The 24833-nt window shown below is 46.5% G+C and overlaps 3 protein-coding genes across 5 annotated transcripts in view; all 3 read right to left on the bottom strand.

Annotated features, from left to right (window-relative positions):
* plekha6 (pleckstrin homology domain containing, family A member 6) overlaps nucleotides 1-3769 on the bottom strand; it is a gene marked incomplete at its 5' end in the record, with an annotated part of 59013 nt that extends 55244 nt beyond the window's left edge. The window contains 3 exons of the mRNA XM_084464746.1: nucleotides 2997-3097; nucleotides 3198-3228; nucleotides 3760-3769. Coding sequence (XP_084320872.1) covers nucleotides 2997-3097; nucleotides 3198-3228; nucleotides 3760-3769 — 142 coding nt within the window. The remainder of the gene's footprint in view (nucleotides 1-2996; nucleotides 3098-3197; nucleotides 3229-3759) is intronic.
* A 683-nt stretch (nucleotides 3770-4452) lies between these two features.
* On the bottom strand, nucleotides 4453-10796 carry ppp1r15b (protein phosphatase 1, regulatory subunit 15B). Its single transcript, XM_084464332.1, has 2 exons — nucleotides 8185-10796; nucleotides 4453-7210 (listed from the first exon to the last, which is right to left on the bottom strand). Exons 1-2 carry the CDS (start codon nucleotides 10054-10056, stop codon nucleotides 6389-6391), a joined length of 2694 nt encoding a protein of 897 aa, XP_084320458.1. The 5' UTR covers nucleotides 10057-10796; the 3' UTR covers nucleotides 4453-6388.
* A 3606-nt stretch (nucleotides 10797-14402) lies between these two features.
* Nucleotides 14403-24833, bottom strand: part of pik3c2b (phosphatidylinositol-4-phosphate 3-kinase, catalytic subunit type 2 beta) — a 38353-nt gene continuing 27922 nt past the window's right edge. For 2 of the 3 annotated variants that reach the window (XM_084463634.1, XM_084463635.1), the window contains exons 25-33: nucleotides 24569-24725; nucleotides 24105-24214; nucleotides 23325-23526; nucleotides 22524-22651; nucleotides 21033-21150; nucleotides 19433-19520; nucleotides 18630-18736; nucleotides 17130-17258; nucleotides 14403-16388 (exon numbers count right to left, since the gene is read on the bottom strand). In XM_084463634.1, the coding sequence (XP_084319760.1) occupies nucleotides 16197-16388; nucleotides 17130-17258; nucleotides 18630-18736; nucleotides 19433-19520; nucleotides 21033-21150; nucleotides 22524-22651; nucleotides 23325-23526; nucleotides 24105-24214; nucleotides 24569-24725 (1231 nt within the window). In that variant the 3' untranslated portion in view covers nucleotides 14403-16196. The remainder of the gene's footprint in view (nucleotides 16389-17129; nucleotides 17259-18629; nucleotides 18737-19432; nucleotides 19521-21032; nucleotides 21151-22523; nucleotides 22652-23324; nucleotides 23527-24104; nucleotides 24215-24568; nucleotides 24726-24833) is intronic. The other variant, XM_084463636.1, reaches the window with a different exon arrangement.

Genomic DNA, 24833 nt, shown 5'->3' with positions numbered 1-24833 from the left:
CAAATGCAAACGCACACACACACACACACACGCAAACGCACATGCACACAAACACACACAAACACACACAAACACACACATGCATGCACAGACAAACACATGAACACAAACACAGGCACACACTCACATGCACACAAAGACTTGATCCAACACTAAATCTAAATGTTCCCCCTCGCTTTCTGCTAAAGTAAAATTCATCTTTAACTTGTTTTATTCAAATGTCTTTCATGCTTTCTTTTAAATCCAGTTGTATTTTCGAATTGTCTTTCAATTGTATGTTATATTGGACAGTTTGACGTTTTTATGTGAAGCACATTGAGTCTGCCTTGTGCCTGAAATGTGCAGCATAAATAAAGTTCACTTGACATGCCACAGACAAACACACACACACACACACACACACACACACACACAAACACACACACACACACAAAATACAAATACAGTATATATCGATATGTCTGTCTGTCTGTGTCTCTCTCTCTGTCGTTCGTTGTTGTTTTTCTGTTTCCCTGTTTAATGCTGTCATAATATTGAGGTGGTTCCCTCTCTTCCAGCTAATAAGCTGCTCTGCGGGCCGCTGCTGTGCTCCCCTTTGTCCCCTGGTCCCTCTGGCTGCCATGGTGAAGGGGGCGGGCCCAGCGGCAGAGCTTATGGCTGTTGTCAAGGCTACAGAGGGAGGTGGGGGAGGGGCCCCCACCCCACCGCAAGAGAAAAGGTGAGTGTGGAAGGGGAGCCAGGATACTAGAGGATTTACTTAACCTTTCTAATCCACTCCGCATTGAGGCCATCAGATGAGGACATGTACATTCAGACTTGTGTTCTCAGTTCTATTTTGTATAAATAATCGACACACGTGCACTTGCAATCACACACTTGTACACACATGCACACACACAAGCAGACACAATGTCAGACAAAATCAAGTAATACCATTAGCATAGAGTTCCTATTAGGAAAGGTGAGGTGAAGGGCAGCAGACGGTGTCATCCAGACACACACACACACACACACACACACACACACACACACACACACACACACACACACACACACACACACACACACACACACATGCAGACACACACACAAACACACGCGCACCCCCCACACACACACACCCATACACAGAAACAATTCTCCAAACATCCATAATACATCTGGTCCACTCAACATTAATCAAATTCTACTCGACACAATCTTAATTACATTCCATAATTAGGGGCTATCATTAATTCAATATGATGCTCTGCTATATTCTCAATGTATATTAATCATAAAATAAGTTGTATGTTTTTTACCTCAATGCGGCCAATTCACATAACATATCAAAGGAAATATATGAAGTTGCCAAGGTACTTTATAAAACAAATACATATTTTTTAACAAATATGTTAAATGACTAATATAACTTCTATAGCATCTGAAAAGTGATATGCATGGTGCATAGAAAGGGAAAGTGATATGAAGCATGATAATGCCATATTCACAGCCTCAAGGAATATTGGTGTTTAGCGTTTCCAACCTGAGTCTGTAAGGAGAATACAAGCAGAGGGGGCGGCCGTGATGTCATCATCATGGGTCCTGGGACAGCCACCTGCTACCTGCTCTTCAGGTTTATGTTGTCCTACCGTGAGACTGACTGGTCTACAGGTTTATGTTGGCCTACCGTGAGACTGACTGGTTTCCAGGTTTATGTTGGTCTACCATTAGACTGACTGACTGGTTTACAGGTTTGTGTTGGTCTACCGTTAGACTGACTTAATTTCTACTTTACCTGAAATGCCTCTCTAATACAAGGAACATATTTGTAAAGTACCACGTTAGAGTAATAACATTTGTACTTTCTGAGACTACACTGCTGTTAACAATACTAAATACAACAATACTAAAGTGTGTATCTAGTCACACACCCAATTAGTTTCCAATATTGGACCATTGCTTGATTCTCCTCCCGACGGGGGGGTTTGTATGAGAGTAGCCCCGACTCAGACCACCGTCACAGAGGAGAGACGAGGTGAGGGGAGAACGGACACACAACAGACTCTTTTCCTCTAAGGTTTACAAATCCAGCTTAATGCTGTAATCAAGCACATGGCCACTTCAGCACGCTCCAACATCAAAGTACCTGACGTGAAGCACGGCCTCAGAAAGAGGCTAGGGTCCTTATCAACACAACTCAGTGCGTAGCTTATCCACAGGGGCAGCATTCAGCTAGCATTCAGATGGCTGTCTTCATCATTGGCCTTTCTGTCCGATAAACATCCTTCATATTATTGGGGGGTCATATGGATGCACTGCCACATCAATAAACCTGGGAAAAGTGAATCGCTATGATCCCTATTCATTCTCATTACAATATAAACCGTACCGTATGGATGATCTGTGTGGAGTTATTAGAGTCTCGACCCCCACACACACTCACACAGACACACACACAGACACACACACACACACACACACACACACACACACACACACACACACACACATGTATACACACACAGACACACACAGATTGCATAGATTAAGAGGTGATGGGAGCCGTCCTCCTGCTCGCCGTGTTATCAGCGAGGGGATTGGAGCAGGATGGCCGCGGATTGGCTCAGCTCAGCCATGTGGCGTTAGAATAGCTTAGTGCTAAATGACACCGACACACCCATGGGGAGGGGCTTCTTCATCACATTTGAAGATGCAAATATTTGTATAAGGATGCTGGTCTCTCCTCATGATGCCTCGCACTGCATTGGTATGGTGCTGTACGTGTTTATGTTACGCAGTGCAACCAAATGACAATAAACAGGCCTCTCGACCACACCAATAATCAACCCAATCAAAACCAATGAAACGGCAAATCAACAATTTAATGCAGACTAAAATAAACAGCAGAGCAGACTGAGAGCTATGTGCGTTCATCACAACATCACTGCATTAACTTGGAAACGCAGTCCTGCAAACCCATGAAAAGCCACCCAAAGCAGAGAGAGAGCACTCACCAGCGCACCACCTGGGGACTGCCTTCTCCCTCACTGGGTCTCCGGGACAGGTGGTGGTGGACCACGGAGCGGTGCCGTACAACCCACCCAACACGGACAGGCTTTGGCAGTCACAGCGTCATCCTCAGCCATCCTGGCTCCATTAGGAGCTCCACTCTGCAGGTGCTGACTCTTCACCCTTCTGGCACATGCAAAACACACCAAACAAATCCACAGCGGACAGGCGAGAGACCTGGAGAACGAGGGAGGAGAGGGAGAGAGCACCTTGGTGTTCGGGGGATGCAGGACAATAACAGGAAGGAATGGCTAACAGACAGAGAGAGAGAGAGAGAGAGAGAGAGAGAGAGAGAGAGGGGGGGGGGGGGGAGTGACAGAAGGAGGGGGTGAAGAAGGGAGGAGGTACGAAGGAGAAAGGGATGCAAGAGAGCATGCCCAGTGGAAATACCCAGGGTATTAAAACGTCACATGACCACCACATCACAGCCTGTCAGGCTGCATGCAAAACATGCAGGCAGTGATGAGGGAGAGAGAGGGAGAGAGAGAGAGAGAGAGAGAGAGAGAGAGAGAGAGAGAGAGAGAGAGAGAGAAACCAAAAGCTATGCCACTGCTGACGAACAGGGACAATGTATTTATTTATTATTTTAAATGTAGCCTATAGTATAATGGTAATATATATATATAGTCTAGGGAGAGAATGCGAAAGAGAAAGAGGAGAGATAATGACCTGGCTGTGAGTGCGTCTGAGCACGCCGTTCCCCCCCACCTTTGTGCATGCCCGGTTCGTCCTGGGTTCCCGCCTCCACCTTTCCCGCTGAATCTGTTCTTAAAAAAGAGATGCCGGCCAGCTGGTAACGAGCGATACCATACGATACGATAGAGCTGCGATGGTTCCGGTGTTTTTAGTTCTTAATTCATCCGCACCTCAGCGGCTTCCCACCGCCAGCAGTCTAAGCGTGGCGGGCTGTTTCCCTCACACTGGGGTGACTATCAATGGGACGTGCACTTCATTTACACTCGACTTTGATTATCAATGTATCATTTATTTTATTTAATTTTGATCATTTAAGTTTGATCAATGTAGGTCATTATATATATATATATATATATATATATATATATATATATATATATATAATATGGCGTTATGACAAGTGAACAGGTTCCTCATTATTCATCTGAAGATCCGTTCAGATGAGGAGAACCTTTATTCTGAGGAAAGGTATTAACGTGGTTAGGTTTTATTGTTAGGATCACTGCGTGTCTTCATCTCTCGGGTCAACTCTGACCTCTAGTGGACAACACTGGTATTAAATGAACATCACCAATACATCTTGATGCTGTAGCGCCACCCTATGGCGACTATATAGACATACATTTTCAGTTCCATAGCACTTCATATAAAACAATATGTTCCATGAAGGCCAAAATTGTAAAAAAATAACCACGACGGTTATTGATTCATTAAATATTTATTACAATAGTAATTTAAATGCTTTCAGAATGGTTGTATAGCAGAAATATTGACCCAACAAATTAGTTACAAAAATAAAATTGCATTTGTAAAATCCACTGATTAAAATACCAACAGTATAATCTTACCCTTCAGTCAAATCCAGAATTTAAACTTCCTGGAGATGTTGTTCATCAATACATGATTTTAACCTTCAAGTCCAATGCCCTCATTGTGAGATAGTTTTACAGTGGTCCTATTGATATAATGAAACAGGGAAGTGACATGTAGAGCAAATTATGCCACAGTAGGCAAGGTGGTGTCATCAAGTGATAAGTGAAAAAGTAGTATCTCTTACTGTCTATCTCTTACTTTTGCCACTGTTTTCTATAAAATGTCTATTGATTTAAGATCAACCAGTACAAAGTCACCAGCTGCTGTGGTATTCTGGGTGTTGGATGGAGACGACAGCATCAGATAGCCAATAGGATAAACACTCTGTAGCATGAATTAACCAACTTCTAGTTAAACAATTAATCTTTCGGTCTTCGCATTGGACCGTCGCTCTAGTGTTGACAACTTGCCGTCAAAGTGACATTTAGACTTTCAGTAGAAAGCAGATGACCGAGATGTTTAACAAGTCTTTTACTTAGACAGATCACTGACAATGCTGATGGCTGGGCTTCATTGGTAATACAAAGTCATCTCATTCTTTCATCACACCAGTAACACCCAGTGGAACAGACCAGTTCAGCCGGGGACAGATTCCACTGATTCACTACAAATACCTTTTGGTTGTTCAGACGTTCAGAAGTCAAGCTTGCTGAACGCCTTTTAAATCAAACTGAGCATACTTGGCTGAAAAAATTAGAATTGATTATAGAAATATATATGCATGGAGGTTTTTGCTGTACCCATTTGAACATGAGCACATTAACCCACCTATTCACCTTTGAGAAACACCAGTTGGCGTTGGGGAGAGAACAATACTTCTCATACTTGGTGGACAATCTGAACCATCACCTTTAAGAAACACCAGTTGGCGTCGGAGAGAGAACAATACTTCTCATGCTTTGTGGACAATCGGAACCATCCTCACCTTTAAGAAACACCAGGTGGTGTGTCAGAGAGAACAATACTTCTCATGCTTTGTGGACAATCGGAACCATCCTCACCTTTAAGAAACACCAGGTGGTGTGTCAGAGAGAACAATACTTCTCATGCTTGGTGGACGATCTGAACTGCATGAGCTTTCTTTGGCATTAACAGGAGTCGTGACAGCTAAATTAAATATACAAAGTACTTAATATTTTCTAGCATTAGTGATGCAATATGCTTCGAGTTCCCTGCAACTCCTAACCAATGTTTCGTCACTGCTGACCTGCTTTGCTTCCTACTGGGGAATCACTAGTGAAATAGGGCAACATTACACTGAACACTAAGGGACTTTAAACTTTCTTAAATTCTTAACAGAAGCAACCTTGTGTTATTTTTGTGTGTGATCTGTTGACGTATTCTGTGTCGAGCAAAACCATTTCCAGTTGTGGTTTTAGTTGAAGCAGCAGGAGTGCCTTGGCGTCCGTTTCCCCTCACAGTGGAAACACTCATAAAGCCCTTAGTCATTACGAACGCTGGAGAAAAAGATAATAGTGCTTTCCACAATTATTTACTTGCCCTGAATCACGTTAAATACTCACACCACCAAGAAACACATTTTAAAACAGCTGCAAACCAAACCAGAGCGGACACCTATACACGGTGCTGCATGCCCCCTCTCTAGTACCACAAACAGCCCAAACCCAGCAGTCCAGAGCAGCAGCCCACCAGCCAGCTGCTCCCTAGTCTGGGTCAGGTTCTGGCAAACAACAGGACCTCATCGCCCCTCTCAAAGTCTCTCGGACGACACCTGCAGGTTAACGCATGTTACAGAAGGACGTGGGGACTAAGTGTCAGCGTTCATGTCATCCGTGGTTGCATTGAGCTCTGCAGGTGGTGCCTGATGGTGCTGGTACAACAGGGAGCGGTGTCCAGACTCTGTAGGTGGTGCCTGATGGTGCTGGAACACCAGGGAGCGGTGTTCAGGCTCCAGGCAGGAGTTGAGCTCTGCAGGTGGTGCCTGATGGTGCAGGTAGAGCAGGGAGGAGTTGAGCTCTGCAGGTGGTGCCTGACGGGGCTGGAACACCAGGGAGCAGTGCTCCGGCTCCAGGGAGGAGGGGAGCTCTGCAGGTGGAGCCTGACGGGGTTGGAACACCAGGGAGCAGTGCTCCGGCTCCAGGGAGGAGGGGAGCTCTGCAGGTGGAGCCTGACGGGGTTGGAACACCAGGGAGCAGTGCTCCGGCTCCAGGGAGGAGGGGAGCTCTGCAGGTGGAGCCTGACGGGGTTGGAACACCAGGGAGCAGTGCTCCGGCTCCAGGGAGGAGGGGAGCTCTGCAGGTGGAGCCTGACGGGGTTGGAACACCAGGGAGCAGTGCTCCGGCTCCAGGGAGGAGGGGAGCTCTGCAGGTGGTGCCTGACACTGCTGGTAGACCAGGGATCGGGGTTCAGGCTCCAGGGAGGAGGGGGGCTCCACAGGTGGAGTCTGACGGTACTGGTAGACCAGGGAGCGGTGTCCAGGCTCCAGGCAGAAGGCGATGCTCTGCTCCACTTCCTGACAGCGGCGCCAGAAGCGACAGCGGTCGCGGGCTAGCTCTTCCCACTGGCCACGCCGGTCCTCCTCCTCGCGGCTGCTGGTGAAGAACTCCTCCACCTCCTCACAGAAGTGGACCTGACCGGGCGGACAAGGAGTCAAACACAAGATACCAACCAAACCTGTGCAAATACAAACACACTCCGCCTTAGGCATGGCCCTCTGCTCCCCATGCCCAGTGAAAGCTGACCTTTGATGCACTATTACTTGGCAGAATGTCATGATTTTAAACATCTCAGGGTTTCAAATGTCACATCCTCGTATACCATCTCCTTCTGCTGCCTACTCTCCTCACACTGACGCACACATGTGATATGACTCAACTGGGTGAGTGAGGAATGACTGAGGTGGACCAGACCCTGGTGGTCTGCTGAACGGGTCTATGAGGGAGAAGGAGAGCAGGGACATGCCCGTTATAAATCTCCGTAGAGCTCCACCACTCACTGTTGACTTTAGAGGTTTATCTATGTGTAGACTTATAGTTCATCAGCCTCTGCGTGCCGCTAGTGCAACACAGCAGATACCGGACCATAAAGGTCTTATCTCTGGTGGCTGGGTCTGTAATGAACACTACGCGCTCAATCACTTTCTGAACATATTGGAATCTATTTGTGCATGCTGACGTAGTAAGGGTTATTGTAGGACCAGATTAAAGCCCTTAGCCCTACTGACTTTACTAAGGGTTAGGACCAGATTAAAGCCCTTAGCCTTACTGACATTAGTAAGGGTTACTGTAGGACTGGATTAAAGCCCTTAGTTTTACTGACTTTACTAAGGGCTATGACCAGATTAAAACCCTTAGCATTACTGATTTTAGTAAGGGTTACTGTAGGACCAGATTACAGCCTTTAGCCTGACTGAAATTAGTAAGGGTTAGGACTAGATTAAAGCCCTTATCCTTAATGACCTTAGTAAGGGTTAGGAACAGATTAAAGCCCTTAGCCTGACTGACCTTAGTAAGGGTAACTGTAGGACCAGATTAAAGCCCTTAGCCTGACTGACTTTAGTAAGGGTTACTGTACGACCAGATTAAAGCCCTTAACCTTACTCACCTTTTTATAGACCCGACCACTCCGGGAGCTGACCGACGGGTTGGGGGGCACCGCAGGTTCAGAGAACCCGCTGTCCAGGCGGTCCTCTGCCTCCTCCCTACGGTAGCGGGGGGGCGATGAGGCGGCTGCCCCCTGGGAGGCCGAGCGAAGAGGCCTCTTCAGGGACTCCTTCGTCTCCTGGCGGGCCCCCTCCGCCGTCGGCAGCTCCGGCCGCAGTCGCTCCGTTCTGACGGAGGCCTGGAAGTTCCAGGGGCTGTAGGGGTCTGAGGAGGAGGTGAAGTAGCTCAGCAGGCCCTCTGTGTCCTCCGCCTCGCTGGCCGAGGTGGAGTCGTCCCACGAGTCGGACTGCTGGGGGGCCGGCGGGGACACAGAAAGGGCCGGCGAGCCGGCAGGGGCCGGGCCCTGGTCCAGGGACGAGTCCGGGGAGGAGTCAGACGAGAGGGCGGCGGCACTGGTGGAGGGGACAGGCCGTGGCGCTGTGGCGGTCGGGGCGGTGAAGTGGTGGAGGTTGTAAGGGTCCCGAGGTCGGCACAGAGAGTCCCACAGGCGGTCTGCCTCCGAATCCACCGCGTTGTCCGAATTTGAATCGTCGCTGTCAGAGTCAGAGATCTCAGAGGAACCCTCGCTGTCAAAGCCGTCGTCACGGTCACTGACCTCGCTGCCTGACAGGCTGTCTGCGTCATCCTCATCATCACTACAGGGACTGCCCATGATAAAGGCGATGGCTCGGTTTTGGCAGTAGGGGGAGCTTAGCACATCGGCAGATGCAGATGAACCTTCCTGAGGTGGGGTATCCCCACCACCATCTTCTTTACTGCCACCAACATCACATGTTCCTTCTCCTGCCCCCTCTTCCTCCATCCTGTCGGCTGCTGGAGACGGCCCCTGAGTGGGCTCAGAGGTCTCGGTCTCCTCTATGGTGGCATGGCCCTCTACCGGAAGTTCTGCTGCTGAACCAGCCGTGTGAGATTGGCATAACACATGACCTTCTTCCAGACTGGAATAACCGTTATCTTGTTCAGGGGTCAGAACCGCCACCTCACTGAACGCCGCGGCAGCTCCTGCATTGATGTTGGCTCCCTTGGTGCTGAGCTCCTGTACAGGGCCCTCTGAACACTTGATAGTTTCTGGTTGTGGGTTTTCGAGACTCCCATTGTCCTCCGCTTGCTGTGTATTGCGTGAGTGTCCAGCATTTTCCCTTGCCATCGACTCCCAACTACTAAACGGTACAAACAGAGCCGTTGTCTGGGCAACGGCGGCTTTTGTACCACCCGCTGGGAGAGAACAATGCGCGGCGCACAGGCTCTCCCCTCGGTCCAGGGACAGTTTAGACAGGTCGGTCCCCCAGAATCCACCCCACCAGGTGTGACCCCTCCAGTCGCTCTGGAGCAGGGAGCCCGGTGCCTCCGCGGAGGATGTTGCGTTCAACAAAACAGGACCGCGGTTTCCAAAAAAAACCTTGATATGTTCTTTGTCACCACCGTCTTTAATTCCTAATTCTGAAAGCGATTCTTCCGTCATCCACGTCAGGTTACTATGGCCTCCTGGTTGGAGGAGTCTCCCTGCGTCGCCCGGCGGCGGGACGCGCTCAGACGACGGCTTTGGGTCGCCCAAACTTCTCAAATAAGGGACTTCTGAGCCCGGGTTCAGGTGTTCTTCGCCGACCCACTCGGGTACACTGTCCGTCAGGGAGCGAGTCTGAAGTAACCCGGGTAAATACTTCTGCAGTAGAGAAACTGCGGGCCTTGAGACCACTGAGAACGCGTTAGTCCACGGTGTGTCTTCCTTCTCCTCCCGGGGTGAAGCCCCTCGGTGCCCGCTGGGGGACAGACCGGCCGAGGGCCGGGTCTCGGAGAGGTCGGCTCTGGACATCTTTAACACTCCAACAAGAAAAACCACAACATTTAGATAATACTCCAACAACGTTTAAAATGTTATTTCATAGTCGTGACGTAGCTGCTGTCAGTATCTGAAAGGCATTTTGACAGCTGTCAGGAGACCGAGGCTATTTGACCGATCTGTGTGGATCAGCCGGGGGGCTCTAATGTGACCCCAGAACTAGCACTAGTCCGTCAGATGGGGACCCCTCTATGGTTGTGGGTGTCCAGGCGGTGTTATACGGACCGGCAGACACACCGACTCCCCGTGGGACCAGACCCCCCCAGAAGCCCGGGAACCTCCTGCTCCTTGCGGCGGCGGTGGAGCTTCATGAGATCAGGAACGTCGTGCGGGTCCACAGGAAGGTCGCTGCTCGACGACATGTGGCCTTCAGAGAAACACACGTCCGACAAAAACGAGACAGACATGCCGTCTGCAAAATAAGAAAACGCCGGCGAGTCTCCCCGACAGTCCGGGTCTTAGCTTTAGCTCTGAAGCTAACGCGTTAGCACGTACGCTAGCCCGTACGGAGAGCCTTTACTGAAGGGAAGCGATCCACGTCCCTCACGGCCGGTCCAGACCTCGATACTCAACCACTGAACGACAACAGAAGCCCGACGTGTTAAAGTGTTACGATGTAAGGCGTTAAAGTGTTGAAATGAAAGGTTTAAAAGTGTTTAAATGTAAGATCCTTCCCCAAACGTAAAGTGAGTCTCCGTCGGCTGTGACGTTGGTGAGTGAGGATTTCATCAGAAAGTCTAGGGAGCGTCCACAAATACCCGGCAGATTCACGAAGTCTCTGCTAGGGGCCGTCAATATACTGCTATCTTCAGGCAAGCGTGGGACGTGGACGTGGACTCATTAAAACATATCTACGGTCAACAATGGGACAAGAACGCTTTGGTGGCACATAGGGTGTCTTATGATGACTTGATTAGCGATTTTGCTGCCAGGAAAAGTCGTCGTGCACCTTTGTAAAGCCTCCTGCAGCTGCTGAGAATGCACACGCAATTTAGTAGGCCTATTGCACACTATCCAACAGAAGTTCTGCATAGTTCATAGTTCAGTTCGTTCATCTTTGGAGCCTGCATTTGTTATTATATTGTAGGTTTCTGCTGTTAAAAAAGTTTTATACATTACTATATATTTATATATTACTTTATATATTACTGATGATGCTGCAGTTGAGGCTGTTATTTTGATACTCTATGACGACATGTAAAATCCCCCGTTCATCACGGTGCAGGCTTTCTTGGTTCACGGGAGAAGGCGGGGCTACGCACGGAGAGTAGACCTCTTTAGAATAATTTGCATACTACAAATGTTTTTATTTTTTATGATTCAAGAGACTCGCATGCAAGAATGAGTTCACCTCAGTGTAACCCCTCAGAGTTCACCCCAACATTTTCTTCTATTTCTTCTATTTTCTATTTTGCTGACCACTTGTTTTTGTATCCTGACAAAAGCCTTGTAAAGAAAGTTCCTCTGCGTCTTTCTCGTAGATCGCACCATCTTTCCCCGTCTTCGTTAAATGCGACTACATCACCTTCTCTCACATGATCAGCAGCTCACGGATTTCACTGTCTTATCTGGTTATCACTTGCTTGCTACATCCTATATAATCCAGATAACCCAACAGACACACACACGCACACACAACCAGATCACTATTCAGCGCATGCATTTGAGGAAAATAGTGAAATGGCAATTTTAAAAATAACAATAGGCTGGCTTTTTGGATTGTCTGTGCCGTTAAAATAGCATTTATAATCGTTTACTACTTTAACGGCACCGACAATCCAAAAAGCCAGTCGAAACTAGATGGAAAATGTGTGTAGTTCAAAACGTGACGCAGCTTTTACTTCTTCGCCACCTACAGAGTTTGTTATGTACGATCATTCAAAAACCCCATGTTATTTCCCATAGACATTTGACCGAGGGAACCGGAGCCTCGGAGGCGGGACTCATTCTTCAGAGGTCTATTGGACTTTTTTTTAAGGCTCTGGTGTTGCGTGGTGTGCGCCGTCATACCTTTTCAAGATGGTCAAAATAAGTATTTTTCTGATTTGTGTGTGTGTGTGCGTGTGTGTGTGTGTGTGTGTGTGCGTGTGTTGGAGTCGGAACATCATGAGCAGTGAAGTCTTCCCCCTCTCTCTCTTTCTCTCACTCGCACGTGCATGCGCACCGGGTATTATTTATCTCTGCCCATCTCTGCCCACAAAGCTCAGATTAGAACTCAATACAATAGTACTCTGAGTTCAAGCCATTCTGTGTTGTGTAAAGTAGTGGACATATTTTCTCAGGAGTCCCAATACAGTTACTGCTGACGTCTTTTACGCAGCTCAAGAAACATGAGGGAAGTCAGTGGTGCTGGCGCGGAGCCAAGGCTGCCTGAGCACGATACTGCACTCAGCCCCACCCTGCGTGAGTGAGTTCCATGCTGATATGACCTTTCTCAGGGAGGAGGCAGAGTCCAAAAAAAACCCAGTGAGTCAAAGTGAAACTGCAAGATACTCTTCGCCTGACACGCACGCACGCACACACACACACACACACACACACACACACACACACACACACACACACACACACACACACACACACACACACACACACACACACACACACACACTTTTTTCAGGGGTGGAAGAATTTGAATAAATGAACAGCGCAAAACACTTACTATCCCTTTTTAGTGTATATTGGATCAACGTTTGGCAAATGAAAAATCCACCTCAAGGATTAATTTAGAAAAAGAAAAAACTTACTTTAACTATCAATTTGGGATATATATATTTGGGATCATTTCAATGAATCATGTCAGTTCTATGTGTGGGTTATCTTATATCAAATAATTGAAATACATTTTTTACAGTCCTCTCTACCTGTCCCCTCAGTCCTGTCCTCTTCATGTCTATCGGGTTCACCAGCAGCATCAGACAAGCTGGACTGCTGCTCTGAGGCTACCAAATATTTTATATTTGTTATAATTGACTATCTATCACGTTTGTTCTGTCTTTTATATTTTACATGAAATATTTTGTCCAGTTTGCCTCTTCAGCGTCGGATTGGCTTATCTCTTTTGATGCTACAAAAAAATGCTTGGGCTAACTTAGGCCTACACAGATGCTGGATTTTACATGTTGATTTTCACAAATGATATTTGTGATTCGTCATAGGCCTATGTCTTAACAAAATAAACTAGACTAATTATGAATTGGTTTAAGCTTGTATGCTCAGGATGGCATTGCAAACATAGCACAAATAGCTAAATGATGTATGTTGCTAATTAATCATTAGATCCACATCTCTCTACCGGCTGCAACTTCTGTCTGTCCTCTAAACAGGTTGTTTATTTTGGCACATTTGCCGGCATCTTCCTCCAGTGTCCTTCTTTTTTAGGTGTGTATGCACGTTGGGACAGGCGGGGCTGGGCTGTGAGTACCTCTGGGTCCGCTTGCAGTCCAGTATTTAACTTGATTTTAAGATTAGGACATTCAACCGATTTCTGTCCTTTTTTTTCTGTCCTTTTTTTCATTTTGAGCATCAAGACAAATTAATCACTTGAATATTGAACTCAATGTTTCATTTACCACATGGCCCAGAAAAGCACAACAGTGAAAGTAAAGTTGTAGGATTTCTGCGTTACACAAACCTGTTTCCAAAGATTAGATCATTGTAATATACCAGTCCCCTAAAGACAATATAAACTGTAGGCCTACCTTACCTATTCCAGGATTAAATGTGTTCAGCCCCATACAGTACAAAGTTCTAAAAGTATAAATGAAAGGGAAGAAAAGGAGGTTCAAGTGTTTCTCAAAAAGCTGGTGTTCTGCTTCCCATCAGATTTTGCTACCTAGTGGTTCTGCGCATGCACATGACAACGCTATTGAGTATTGGTGTAAAATACACATACTGTGCACCTGAAATCTCGAATAAAGATGTTATAATAAAGGAACACGGAAGCAAACAAATCAGCTGCATTTCTCTGACCGAATATTAGGCAGGCTTTATCACGACCAGTTCACCATTATTGGTACATCAAGTAATTACAATAATAATAGGGCTATATTTGTTATCTGAACATTAATATTATGCTTGATTATAGCAATAGGGCTATATTTGTTAGTTGAACATTAATATTATACTCGATTATAGAAATAGGGCTATATTTGTCAGTTGCCCATCAATATTATACTATAGTACTAAGGCTATATATGTTAGTTTTCGATGCAACTTATTCAGTGACTGAATCAGTGGTAACATTTATTCTTTAACTTCATCTTTTGTAGATTAAAGTTTATTCTGTAGTGCAAATAATATTACAAAACATGTTCCAAAAGTAGCACAATACAGCGGTTATTTATTCACGAAAACAAAGTTAAATCAAATCACATTAATCATTTGGCCTTATTTACATACATCATATCCAGTTCATTTGGAACGTATTAACATTAAAGGCTATGCCCAGTATATACAACACCCCTTAAACGGGCCATGGTTCAAATGCCTCTCATAATAAAGGACAACACCGGTCTGGGTGAAAAAATCCCTGTAGCTCTCGGTCCTGGCTTCACTGAACCATCCTTACCAAAACCTTTGTCAAACCCCTTTGCTTTTTAGGACACTTGGTGAAGGACTTGTATGGTAATTCACTGTTACTTCGGGACTGACCCATGCTGATTCCAAAATACTTAAGTGCTTTGACACCCTTACGTTCATTCATTGGCTGGTAGGATCCCAAGTGATACTGGTGACTGATGTTTGAGTGAAGCCAGGAGAATTACAATGGTTAGACCCCCAGACTGCTATTGACCTTAGTTATCTTTTGGCACTCTTTTAACGGCCTCCTGTCCATCTTGGAGTTCTGAAGAGCATTTTGTGCTGATGCATGATGAGCAAAGTTTTTCCTCTTCTTACTTTTGCACATCATACAGAAATTGGCAGTGTTCAAAAAAAGAAACCTCACACCATCAATGTTCCTAAAAAGTAATAGAACAGAATATGCTGAGATCAACATGAGATCTAGGGTAATTTAGAGAAACTTCTCAATTTCACCAGAAATTGAGAAATTCCACAACTTCAACAGTGAATCTAAAGCTCAATGCCAACGAGTTAAGTGATCTTCAAGTCAGATTATGTGTCAGTCAGTGAGTCCACATTATAAACTGTATTTAGACATTTCCCTGGAAGCCATCGGCATGGATTCTGCATCAACTGGTTCTCACAGTTTTATAGTTCTTCACAAATGTAATAATGTGTTGAAGAACTAAGTGTTTTTAAGCGGTAACCGTTAATCATTTAGTTAAAAAAAGAGGTCTATATATTCTGATTCACAGGATCTTTTAGAGAAACAGTGATTTTACAAGATAAAAAAGCACAAAAGATGGGTCTTACAATCAGAAGGGCACTGCATAAAATCTAATAAAGTATTCTGTTTCTCTCACATGAACACACATTCACACAAACAAACAGACACATGCACACATACACATGAATCAACACTGATGCATCCTTCCCAAGAGAAAAAATATTCTACATATTGGTTCATTTTTAATTTTCAGCTCAACATTTAGAATGACTAAAAGCCAAATACAGAGTCAGCCCGTGGTGTGAATTTTGACAAGTTGCATCGACTGCTAAGGTAGCTTGTGCTGTACAACATTTTAGCATAGCAGCTACTCAATAACAGCAGAAAATACACAGACTAGAGCTGTACAGAATATACACAAAGGACTGTCCAAATCTAAAGTCCAAACCGTCCTCCTTTCCTGCAAAACAAATTTGCACGGCATAGTTCTACTTCTGCATATCTACACACTGGGCCATGTAAACAATACAACATAAAATATCAGAACAAAAAACCCTCTGTAATATTATCCGACATTAGAGCTGACATTTGAAAGAACACTAAATATGGTGTGAGAATGTCCACTACCTCATAGAGCTAATGATCAATCCATTCTCTATCAGCCTTTCTTCAGGAATGTGGTTTTCTGCTTTACTTGTGTCACACACACACACACACACACACACACACACACACACACACACACACACACACACACACACACACACACACACACACACACACACACACACACACACACACACACACACACACACACACAGTGTTAGCGGGCCGCCTCCAGGCCCTCAAGGCCCAGCCGGTGCCAGTCCACCCAGTGCTGCCCAGGAAGGAGCTTCTTCAGGGGAATGAAGGTCTCCCCCAGCAGGGAGTTCTCCCAGAAGGGCCCGTCCCCCAGCACCCGCAGATGGATCACCCTCTGGTCCAGGTCCCCGTGGGGGATGCGTTCATACACCAGCTGGGGGGAACAGGAGGAACAGACAGTCAGTTGTACAGGAGGAACAGAAAGTCAGCTGTACAGGAGGAACAGGCAGTCAGCTGTACAGGAGGAACAGGCAGTCAGCTGTACAGGAGGAACAGGCAGTCAGCTAGACAGGAGGAACAGGCAGTCAGCTGTGGAGGAGGGACATACAGTCAGCACTGTTAGCACCCATTATCACAGCACTGTTTCACAGTACTCATTATCACCATTGAACATATTTTCACACACATACAATGTGTAATGAAATCAGGTCACCTTTATATATTTGCATATTTGATATGTTGATACATTTTGTCCATTCCCATTCCATGTTGTTGGAAACTTTATTCCCTCTTCCTCACATGGTCGACCCTTGCATTTTCTGAATGCAACGTCCCAATCGACCCCGAGTTACGCTGGTCTTCTGACGGGTCAAACCCTGAGTTACGCTGAGTTACGCTGGTCCTCTGACGGGTCAAACCCTGAGTTACGCTGAGTTACGCTGGTCCTCTGACGGGTCAGACCCTGAGTTACGCTGAGTTACGCTGGTCCTCTGACGGGTCAGACCCTGAGTTACGCTGGTCCTCTGACGGGTCAGACCCTGAGTTACGCTGAGTTACGCTGGTCCTCTGACGGGTCAGACCCTGAGTTACGCTGAGTTACGCTGGTCCTCTGACGGGTCAGACCCTAAGAACAGGACCCCTCCCCGCTCCCAGGCGGAGGGTGGTGTTGGCTCACCATCTCATTGTAGGTGGGGTTGCAGGTGCGCCGTGCAGCCTTGGTCTTCTTCTTGCTGGTCTTCTGGGGGTCTGGCAGCAGGTAGAGCTTCACATAGGGGTCCGGGTCTGTCCCATCCTGGAGGGGCTGCTGGTGTCGGGTACCGGTAAGAGAGGAGGCACAAGACACACACACTTTAACCTGCTGACCTTTCACCTGCTGACCTTTCACCTGCTGACCCAGAGGGGAGTGAACCAACACTTTAAAGGTCCCATGGCATGAAAATTCACTTTATGAGGTTTTCTAACATTAATATGAGTTCCCCTAGCCTGCCTATGGTCCCCCAGTAGCTAGAAATGGCGTTAGGTGTAAAACAAGCACTAGGTATACTGCTCCGCCTTTGAAAAAATGAACATGTTACCTCCCCTTTCTCTGCTTGGCCCGCCCAGAAAATTTGGCCCGGCAATGAGACAATGAGCTACGACCGTGGGAGCGCCACATGTGTGTGTGTGTGTGTGTGTGAATACACACACTGTAACGCAAGTGTTGTACACTTCTTTGTTATTTGGATAACCGTTCTGCTGTTGGTATTATGCCGCATAACACACAACACAATAAGGCAAGCTTGCGTAACAGTGTGTGTAAATACACACACTGTAACGCAAGTGTTGTACACTTCTTTGTTATTTGGATAACCGTTCTGCTGTTGGTGTTATGGCGCATAACACGCAACACAATAAGGCAAGCTTGTGTAAAGCTTGCATTTGGTGAAAAGACTAGATTGCGTCGGGTTCTCTGACTTCTCTGGTATTTCCACAACAAGACTCGTAGTGGGGGTTATCTCAGCCATGGTTGAGAAGTAATTGGGGGAAAGGGACTTGGCTTTGACTCCCTGAAGTACATAAACTCGCTGCCCGCTGCCGAGGCACCACCACCTTGGCAGCGGGCAGCGGGGCTCCGGCGGGAGACAATCGTGAGCAACAATCCCTTTCTCCTCCATGTCGCTTCAGTCTACTTCAGATTGATGTGGAAGTGGGAGACGTCGGAGAACCTGACCCAGTCGTTTGAGATTCATAATATCGTCTGGAGGCGCACACAGAGTTTGGCCATGATAATATATATTATATGATATATATATCTATGTATAATATGTTATTATTTAGATATAGAGCTCCAGGACTCCCGCCGGAGCACCCGGAGTGTTCTAGAATATTTACGAAACACGGCCAAAAGCTGTGTGCGCCTTGCCATTGCGATACATCCACTGTAAACAACACTAGCGCATGGTACCGTGGCCGTAAGCTGCTCAGGGCCACACCCCCACCCTCCACCTTGACCCGCCTCTAAAAAACGGCACGTTTGTGGAAAGCTCATTGTGGGACTGGCTCATAGTGGCTGTAATTCTGCACCAAGGCTGAATTTCTTGAATGTCTTCAAGTACTGTATTAGGGGCCCACTAACAGCTATATAAAAGCATTCATAAAGTAGCATGCCATGGGATCTTTAACAAAAACAACTTACCAGGCCGCGTATGTGCATGACCATGATGAACAGCTTGTCACTCTTGTAGGAGATGGACAGCTTGACCTCCCCCATGTCCTTCCCCGAGGTGGGCGACCAGGAGAGCTCTGAAGACAAAGGATCACAGCCAGATCACGGCCACAGAGAATCAGAAGAAGAGACAGCACTGTAGGTTTATCTCTCTTCTGCAACCATTGGTGGAGGACCAAAATAAATATAACATTACATATTAACTATTGTAATATTGTAATATGCTAAAAGAGAACATGACTTTTCAAACAGGAAATGACCACTAAGATGGTGTGTGATGACAAGAAGCAGGAAAATGTTACTTAAATACAATTTGAGATAAACTACTTCCTGAAACATGCGTGCCCGGATCAGGACTTTGCTCAGCATGTGACCTGGTCATAGATGATGCTTCAGCTTGTTACTGTTTGATAAATACATTAGTAACCAGGCTGTAGGGAAGGAGCAGGTGGAGCAGCTTGTGTGAGCAGCGGTTACCGGCTGGTTTGTTAGTGTTTGTGTGAGCAGCTGTTACCGGCTGGTTTGTTAGTGTTTGTGTGAGCAGTAGTGACTGCCTGGTTTGTTAGTGTTTGTGTGAGCAGTGGTTACCACCTGGTTTGTTAGTGTTTGTGTGAGAAGCGGTTACCGCCTGGTTTGTTAGTGTTTGTGTGAGCAGTGGTGACCGCCTGGTTTGTTAGTGTTTGTGTGAGCAGTGGTTACCGGCTGGTTTGTGAGTGTTTGTGTGAGCAGTGGTTACCAGCTGGTTTGTTAGTGTTTGTGTGAGCAGTGGTTACCGGCTGGTTTGTTGTGCAGGGGCTGGAGGGGGGTGCCTGGTCTCTCGTCTCTCGGCAGCGGGTGGAAGAAGGTGTAGATGAGGTCACACTGAAGAGAAGAGTTTAACTAGTCAGACCTTTCAAACCACATCAAGGTCCACACAGAAATGGACAGATCCCAAGTGTTCCGCACTTTTGCGTATCAGATAATATGTGGTACATTAATTATTGTAATATTGTTGATTGACACAGAATAACAACTCTGTTATCCAACGCTGTATTTCCTCTAAAACACCAACACTAGTAACTGGTTACTGCTCCATTCATTGCATGTGTTTTGTCTCAAGTTTTTCTGTAGTGTAATTTATTTTCAGTTAATGCATACAGATACAGCAATTCAATAATATATTGAGATTCATCCACTAGGTGTTGTGTAAAGTAAAGACAAACTATTCTTCAAACTGAGGACAACACACATAACTACGGTTCTATTTCATTCCTACTGACTGCCAGAGGCAGTGCTTTAGCACTGGATGTATCCCCCAGGTCGAGTGTGTATAGCAATGCAGCGTCATTGAACCTGGCAAAAGTGCATGGCGAAGCCCAGGTCGCCACCACACATATATCCTCTCCTCTAGGGGTACACCCCTCAATGCCACCCAGGATGCGGAAATGCTCCTGGTGGAATGTCAATTCACTGTGAAGGGCACGGGCAGGCCCTTGGTCTTGTATGTCTCAGAGATGGCTTCCACACCCTTCACCACCAAAGGGTCTGACACATGCATCACCCAGCAGCTGAGATACTGCAGGGAGAGGCAGTCTCAAGGCCTCCTTCCCCTAGGGCCCCAGGGGGTGGTGTTGACCAAATACATGTCCCCCTTGTGCCTGAGGTGCAGGCCATTTGGGGGCCAGGTGCCGTAGAAAGGCTGTTCAGCCTGCCGACCCCTGCAGTGACGTGTCACTTAGGCTCTGGGCTGTGGGATCTGCCCCTGAAACCTGCATGGTCTGTGAAAGGGCCAGTATCAGGTGGGATGGGGAGTTCCCAATGCAGCCCCTACGGGCAGCGGCATCATAGCTCCTCGTATTCAGATCATCTGTTATGCGGCACTGAGATCTGGGACAATGGGCATCAGGCCGTAATACTTCCTCTACTATTAAGGGAAACTATTAAGAAGGCCACTGCTGGCTCCACAGGGGGCATGCAGCAAAGGCCCTGCTGCCTCTGGGGTGGTGAGCGAAGTGCCTTGGGTCTGACCAGCACCTCTGAAGGTCCTCCACATGTAGGGCTGTGAGGGCGGTATCTGAAAGTCTCCTTCAGAATGCTGTGGGGCTCCTCTAAAGAAGGCCCTTTGGCGTGCCACTGGGGCCTCAACCAGCCCCAAGCGTGCCAGCGCTAAGCGCATCCCTGCCTGTGCCGACCACCTGCACCCACTCTGAATCAGAATAAGATGTCTGGGAGGCAGGCCCTGCCTCCTCCTGCTCTGCCCCCTCCTCCTCCTCCTCAAAATAACGCGAGAGGGATACATCCAGTGCTAAAGCACTGCCTCTGTTAGTCAGTAGGAATGAAATGGAACCAGACTGACATTGGGTGCATCCCACTTCTTGGTGTTCATGGACCGACCTGGGCGACCTCAGGAGCAGCGTGGACCAGATGCCACACGTAACCATTCAGCTCATCTTTCCTCCGGTCCGCCATGGACTCTCCTCGCGAGCGGCCAATCACAAACCGGCTGGGGAAACTAGGGAGGGAGAAGCGAGACAGAAATAGAAGGACTGAGCTACCATGTGTTTTTAGATTGACATAAGAGCCTGTAGCGCATGGAAACTATGGAAGCAAATCTGTACCATAATTCAAATTAAAGTGGATTAACAGAAATGCTTTTTCATTTTCAGAATATAGCTGCATTTTTTGACACATAAATAAAATTTATAATAAATCATCCAAACTGCATTTTCATTTTCTTCTTCAATATTGCTCATTTTGTAACTTAATTAAAATGAAAAAGAAAAGGACATTTCATTTTCAAAAGATGCCCCGGCAAATAGTTACCAAAATTCAATTTGAAATGTGCATTATTTGACTCATAAATAAAATGAATAATACATCATCCAAACTGCATTTTCATTTTCTTCTTCAAGACTGCTCATTTTATGACACAACTAAAAAGAAAACAAAGAGGACATTGCTTTTTCGTTTTCATGCCCGCTCCCCGCAAAAAAGAGTCCATAATTCAATTTGAATTCTCAATCCCAAACGGCGCAGGAGAGTGACGTCAGTGGCCGTTCTTCTCTTTCCGGGTTGGTTGGGCTCACCTGCACACAACATGGCGCTCCCTGACGCCATCGCACAATCCTTGTTAGATTCAGGGTTGCCAACTTTGGGTTTTTGGCTGGTGTGAGACTCTGTAAATTTGTTGCCTTTCCAGGGCAGCTGCGGCCTCCCTCAGCAGCTCTGGCACAGATTTCGCCACGCTTGGGATTTTCCTGCTGTACCAGCGCACTCTACTTCACACTCTCCTCTTGCCCCAGTGTCAAATATGCACACCGCCCCATAACGTATTAGAAGAAGAGAGGCCACTGACGTAACTCTCCTGCGCCGTTTGGGATTGAGAATTCAAATTGAATTATGGACTCTTTTTTGCGGGGGGCGGGCATGAAAACGAAAAAGCAATGTCCTCTTTGTTTTCTTTTTAGTTGTGTCATAAAATGAGCAGTCTTGAAGAAGAAAATGAAAATGCAATTTAGATGATCTATTATTCATTTTATTTATGAGTCAAATAATGCAGCAATGACCTTTAAATGAAAATGCTTTTCTGCTAATGCATTTTAATTTTCAAATTTGACATTTCAAATTGAATTTTGGTAACTATTTGCCGGGGCATCGTTTGAAAATTAAATCTTAAATGTCCTTTTCTTTTTCATTTTAATTAAGTAACAAAATGAGCAATATTGAAGAAGAAAATGAAAATGCAGTTTGGATGATTTATTATAAATTTTATTTATGTGTCAAAAAATGCAGCTATATTCTGAAAATGAAAAAGCATTTCTGTTAATCCACTTTAATTTGAATTATGGTACAGATTTGGTTCCATAGAGAACAGTGCGGACGTACCTGGGCAGCTTGGACGAAGGGAAGATGAGCCGCAGTTTGCAGTGCAGTTCGTGGAACTCTTCAAAGCTCCTCTGGACCAATGCTGCCCCCTGCTGGACTCCCTCTCGCTCCACCTTCACCACAAAGGCCTGCAGAAGAAAGGTTGCAGAAACGTCTGGTGTGAGACACACTGAATATCTGGCTCTGTTCCCCATCTCTGTACACACACCGTGCCAGAACGACCAATAAGAACACGTTTGTTCTGAGGTCATTCTGATGTTCACATTTGCATTTCTCAATGAATATCAGGGTAACATTGGCTGGGCGGCTTGGGAACTGGCCCAATCCGGTGGGAAGACAGACAAAACATAATGTTATCTGTGAAAAGCCTGCTGCACAGATCTCTATTTCTGTTCACAGTTTCATAAATAACATTATGCTGCGTAATGAAATGATGTGTGTTTATGCTTTGAAAACATCTAAATGTCCATACTTACTCAAATTAAAATCAAAAAGGTAATCTTACCCAATAAACCAACCAACCAACCAACCAACCAACTCCAGCTAACCCTATCATCTGACCCCTTGGCGTCAAACGGCTTCAGAATGTAAAGGCCCCATTTGGGCGACGGGATGGGACTATGTGATTGCACTATGTAACCTGACTACAAAGTTCTGAAGAATAAAAAGTTGCCATCGCTCTATGGTTATATTTTGGTCTAATCCCAGACAACGGTCTCTTCTGAGAACCATGTAACTGCAGCTACGAGCCCAGCCACTAGGGGCCGCTGGTGGGCCAGAGGGCGGCGGGTGGGGACTCACGTAGCCCTTGCTGGGGCTGTAGGTGCGGATGTGGCGGCACACGTAGAGGTTGCGGATGAGCCCGTCGCTCTTCAGGGTGTGGACCCGCGGGGCGAAGGTCAGCACGGGCCGCTCCTCCGAGGAGGCAAACTTCATCTGGGCCAGGTTGTGGATGAAGAAGTTGAGCTTGGTGGCCACGCTGCCCAGACTGGACTCGATCAGCCTGTGGGGGGGACAGGGGGGGAATGACAGACACGGAGCCAGGTGACATCATGCTAGGTCATCTGAATCAGCCATCAGGCCAAAGTTCTACTGCGTTGTGTTGCTGAGCTCCGGACATTAGGGGTGTAACGATACACACAAAAGTCACGATTCGGTATGTACCTCGGTTTTTTAAGTCACGGTTCGGTATGTTTTTTGGTACAGCAGGGTTCAAATTTTATTTTTATGGGGCTTATTTTTTAGTTGATTTGATTTATTAAATTGTATCAAACAAATGCCTTACACACATGAAAAGACATCAAATACAATTGAGGATAAAAACACAATAAAGTCCAGGACTTATTTATATTGTGGTCCTCAACACAAAACAACAAGACACTCACAGAGTGTGTGATAATCTATAAAAAATATCTAAATATAAATATAATTTTGTATATATAATTACAAATACGCACATTGTTACACCCCTACTGGACAGCAGTAACAAGCTGGACAAACACACCTGCTGCTAATGCTTTTAACCTCCTCAACAATGTGTACACACTGGAAACTGATGGGTGTGTGAGTGTGTGTGTGTACCTGGTGAAGTACATGGTGGCATCGGCCTCTGACTCGTGGGGTCTCAGGGCGTCGTAGACGTACTTCAGGTCCTCCAGGTCAGACAGCTCTGGGATACCGCAGGACAGCATCTTACACACACACGATTCATGTCATTGGATGATAAAGCACGTTTGTGTGTTTTACGTGTGTGTACCATAGTGCACCATAAGAGAATAGACAACATGGTAGGTGTGTGTGTGTGTACCATAGTGCACCACACACACGTGTGTGTGTGTGTGTGTGTGTGTGTGTGTGTGTGTGTGTGTGTGTGTGTGTGTGTGTGTGTGTGTGTGTGTGTGTGTGTGTGTGTGTGTGTGGGGACCATAAGAGAATAGACAACATGGTGGATGTGTGTGTGTGTCTGTGTGTGGACCATAGTGCACCATAAAAGTTTAATATAGCGTGGTGTGTGTGTGTGTGTGCGTGCCCAGGCCCATTCCTACCAGGCCCAGCAGGTTGAGGAACAGGTGTGCGTGCTTGCGGATCAGGTTGTACGCCTCGCAGCACAGGTCCACAAAGTCGTGGAAGCGGCTGGAGGGCTTGTCCCCGCCGTTGATGACGTAGGCCATGTCCGAGGTGAACACGAAGGGGGCACGGTCCCTGCAACACAGCATCACGTCATCACTAATGGTAGGCCACTACAGCCTCCTGAGACCTGACCTCAGTCCGGCCTCCATCAAGGTCAAAGCCTTTTCCAAGAGTGGAAGG

This window comes from Micromesistius poutassou (assembly GCF_964030765.1).
Source record: "Micromesistius poutassou genome assembly, chromosome: 2".
Classification (NCBI taxonomy): Eukaryota; Metazoa; Chordata; class Actinopteri; order Gadiformes; family Gadidae; genus Micromesistius; species Micromesistius poutassou.
This window is presented reverse-complemented; position numbering and strand designations above follow the sequence as displayed.

What these genes read in the sequence shown, in the direction of transcription:
- ppp1r15b (XM_084464332.1), bottom strand. Translation starts at nt 10,056, where the DNA reads ATGTCCAGAGCCGACCTCTCCGAGACCCGGCCCTCGGCCGGTCTGTCC. An exon ending in GTGGTCGGGTCTATAAAAAG is followed by an intron (nt 7,211 to 8,184) that starts GTGAGTAAGGTT and finishes CCGCCCGGTCAG; the next exon opens with GTCCACTTCTGTGAGGAGGT.